This window comes from Octodon degus, unplaced genomic scaffold (assembly GCF_000260255.1).
Source record: "Octodon degus isolate 3935 unplaced genomic scaffold, OctDeg1.0 scaffold00238, whole genome shotgun sequence".
Lineage (NCBI taxonomy): Eukaryota > Metazoa > Chordata > Mammalia > Rodentia > Octodontidae > Octodon > Octodon degus.
The window spans coordinates 1,832,026-1,835,291 of NW_004524814.1; the positions used below are offsets into that span (position 1 = coordinate 1,832,026).

The window sequence follows — 3,266 nt, forward strand, 5'->3', positions numbered from 1 at the left end:
TTTTTTTGTCCTGAAATTATGGGACCAGACTTGGCTGAGCAAGTGATTTTATAATCCCTGCTGGGGTCACAGACATACTCACCCGAAGCCTACAGCCACCCAGTAGTTCCTGACTCCCTGGTGCGGACCCACAAGAGGCAGAATGTCAGGGGAGTAGGTGATGGGACCATTGACCACATTGATGATGTCTGCCTTTTGCAGGACTGGAACCATCTCCATTGCTGCTTGCACATGTTCCATAAGCCGGTCTAGGTCAGACTCAAAAAGTTCCTTCCCAAAGCCTGGAAATACACCACCCTATGGTCAGCATGCCCTCACACAGGGACAAGCACCCTGAAGTGATTGAAGCCTAGTCAACATTTGTCATCCTCAGAGAGCTACCCCTTATGCTACAGAGAATAAACGAAGCTATTTTGGAAACAAATCGCTTTTTTTTTTAATTTACAGAAATTTAAATGTATGTATATTAAACTTCTATTGTTTAATCCAATCATAATTTTAAAAGCACAAGGAATGATAATTTGGCTTGTCAGGAGCGATCTCTACCCTTCAATTAACCTTCAGTGCCTTCCTCATCCCCACCCTCTGGTGAGGGCAGCCAGCAGGGAATAAATCCCACAAGAACCCCAGAATGGGCACCACCGCTGCAGGATCTGGGAGGACAGAGGTGAAGGATTCCTTCTGCAGCCTGTGCCCATGCCCTGCCTGTACAGATGGTACTTACAGCCTGTCCTAAAGTCACTGAAAAGCCAAGTCAAAGCAGCGCCACCACAGCATCAAATCTCCGCCCATCTCTGTGGCCTTCTCACATGGCATCCGACCAGCCCCTTCTAGGGGTCGCATATTTGGACTTCAGGTCACTGGCACACGTTGGTGGGGTAGGATGCAAGGTGCCCTTGCCCTGGGCCCAGGGCAGTAGCCAGGCACTGCCTTCAAGGGGTAGGATTTCCACATTTGTTAACTTTTGTGGCTTTTTTTTTTTTTTTTTTTTCCTGAGGAGGTGCCAGGCCATCAAGAAGAGTGGGGAGGGAGAAGGAAGCCTGAGGTCCCACAGCACTCAGCAGAACCAAGCCAGCAAAACCTGGAGGCCAGCTGGCCCACCTCTGAGGAGGCTGCTGAGGTATTAGCTGCTGTGTGCTGCCTTTTGGAGGGAGAGGTTTGTTCTCCACCTCATGTTGCTTACCGAGGCCAAATTCTACTCCAAGTGCTGTGGTTCACAGGGGTACATCCCAGCACAATGAGAGGCTAAGACAGAAAAGCTGCAGGTTCAAACTCAGCTTTGACAATTTAGTGATCCACTGTCTCAAAGTTTTAAAATGTCCTCTCTGGTAACACACACATGCGCGCGCACACACACACACACAAACACACACATGCACGCACCCTACTTCACACCCTAATGACATTCTAGCTCCCTTTATTCTCTGTGTCATAAGGGGTAGCTCTCTGAGGATGACAAATGTAAAACCTAGGCACCCAAAATCTTAACCTGGCCATGCAGAAATATTTCATGAGTAAACCAAAAGGACCTATCTCCCTCAAGGAACTCAAGGGCGCTCAGAGCATCCCACTACAGCACGCAGACAAGGCCTGTGATGTCCCTGGGAGCCCCGGAGGCCTCAGCCTGTGGTCTGGCCTGCCTGCTCTGCTAGGCCCTCTGCCCTTCCTTCCCAGTGGGTGGCGTCCTGCCTCTGCTGCCTGCCCTGGGTCACCAGTGGAGCTCAGAGCTGCTCCACCCAAAGCCTGAAACTGCTATAAGCAGAAAGAAGGTGAGGATGGAGGCTGGAGGTTTGTAGGGCTGAAGGATACACCTGGAGTCTCTCCCAGCCTGGAGGGTGGTGGAAGACAAGCCCTTCAGGGACAGGCACCCCCTGGGCTCAGGCATCTGCTCGAGCCAGAGGACACACTTCTTTTCCTCTCTGCTGGACCACCCTGGGCCATTTGTGTCTGACCTGAGGACCCACCTGGGGGAACACCGTTGGTGACCCATGCATCCTGGACCTTCATTTTCTCCTGATTCTCGTAGGGCCCGAACAGAAGCCCATTGCGCTCCTGGCGGAGGTAATAGGATCCTTCTAGGTCCCGGAGCACAGGGAGCTCTCGCTTCAGAGCTTGCACTTCTGGGATGGTGGAGGTGACCACATACTGGTGCTGGACCGGGATGAGAGGGTGTTCCAGGCCAATCATTTTACCTACTTCACGTGCCCAAAACCCTTGAGGAAAAAAATCATTTAAAAATGGTATCACATATATACAAACATAGTACACATGACACTGATAGACAATTTATATCAACATTATTTACAAGGCTTGTATTCTCATGGTGAAATCTAAAGACTGTCATCACAATCTAAAATTTTGTCATTGCAGGTCAGCTTCTCCACTTCCAAAACTATCTCTCCAAATCTATGATGCATGTACTTCCAAGCCTACAAGGCTGCTTGGCTTATTTAAAAATTTGAAAATGTACATACTTTGGAAGAGATGGTTCATTAAGTTTTAACTATTATTTTTTTAAATCTAGCTTGAAAAAAAAGTCTAGCTTGAACACGTTTGTGAGACCCTTTGTTGCAAGGAGAAGAAAGCACTGGGAATCAGAACCAGGGGGGCCTGGGGTGGGCTTGGTGCCAGCATGTGGCCCTGGGTTTGATCCCAGCACTGATGATTGTCATTTGGGTCATACTGCTGCCTGGCCATCAAAGGACTGCTGGAGGGGGGCACTCTGTATGTTTCCTTGCTTGTTGTTTTTGATAACTATTTTTTGTACTGGGAATTGAACTCAGGGCACACACTTGCTAGGCAGTTTGATAATAATTTTGAGTAATCCTTCAAATTATTAGAGAATCTTATTTTAGGTGATTGTTTTTGTATGGGGAATTGAACTCAGGACCTTGCGCTTGTCAGGCAGTCATTGCATTGGTAAGCTATATCCTCAGCCCCTATTTTAGTTGTTTTAAAGGTTGAATTCCCTAAGTTTTTAATCCTTTCTGTTTTTGCTTTTTAAAACTATTAAAAAGGGGCTGAAGAGATGGCTCAGTGGTCTAAAGCACCTACTTGGAACAAGCTTAGCAAAGCCCAGGGACCATGGTTCGATCCCGCAGCACCACATGCCAGCCAGCCCCGCCCCCAGGTGGGCTGAGCTGGCCACACACACACACACACACACACACTAAATGTATAAATAAATAAATAAATAAATAAATAAATAAATAAAACTATTAGTAAGTTCTGAGGTCTCTCTCATGAAGTTCATATGAAGTTCACAA

General features: G+C 47.7%; 1 protein-coding gene across 1 annotated transcript in view; it reads right to left on the bottom strand.

Annotated features, from left to right (window-relative positions):
- Dmgdh (dimethylglycine dehydrogenase) overlaps nucleotides 1-3,266 on the bottom strand; it is a 70,422-nt gene that overhangs the window by 40,931 nt on the left and 26,225 nt on the right. The window contains exons 6-7 of the mRNA XM_004645745.2: nucleotides 1,965-2,213; nucleotides 83-281 (exon numbers count right to left, since the gene is read on the bottom strand). Coding sequence (XP_004645802.1) covers nucleotides 83-281; nucleotides 1,965-2,213 — 448 coding nt within the window. The remainder of the gene's footprint in view (nucleotides 1-82; nucleotides 282-1,964; nucleotides 2,214-3,266) is intronic.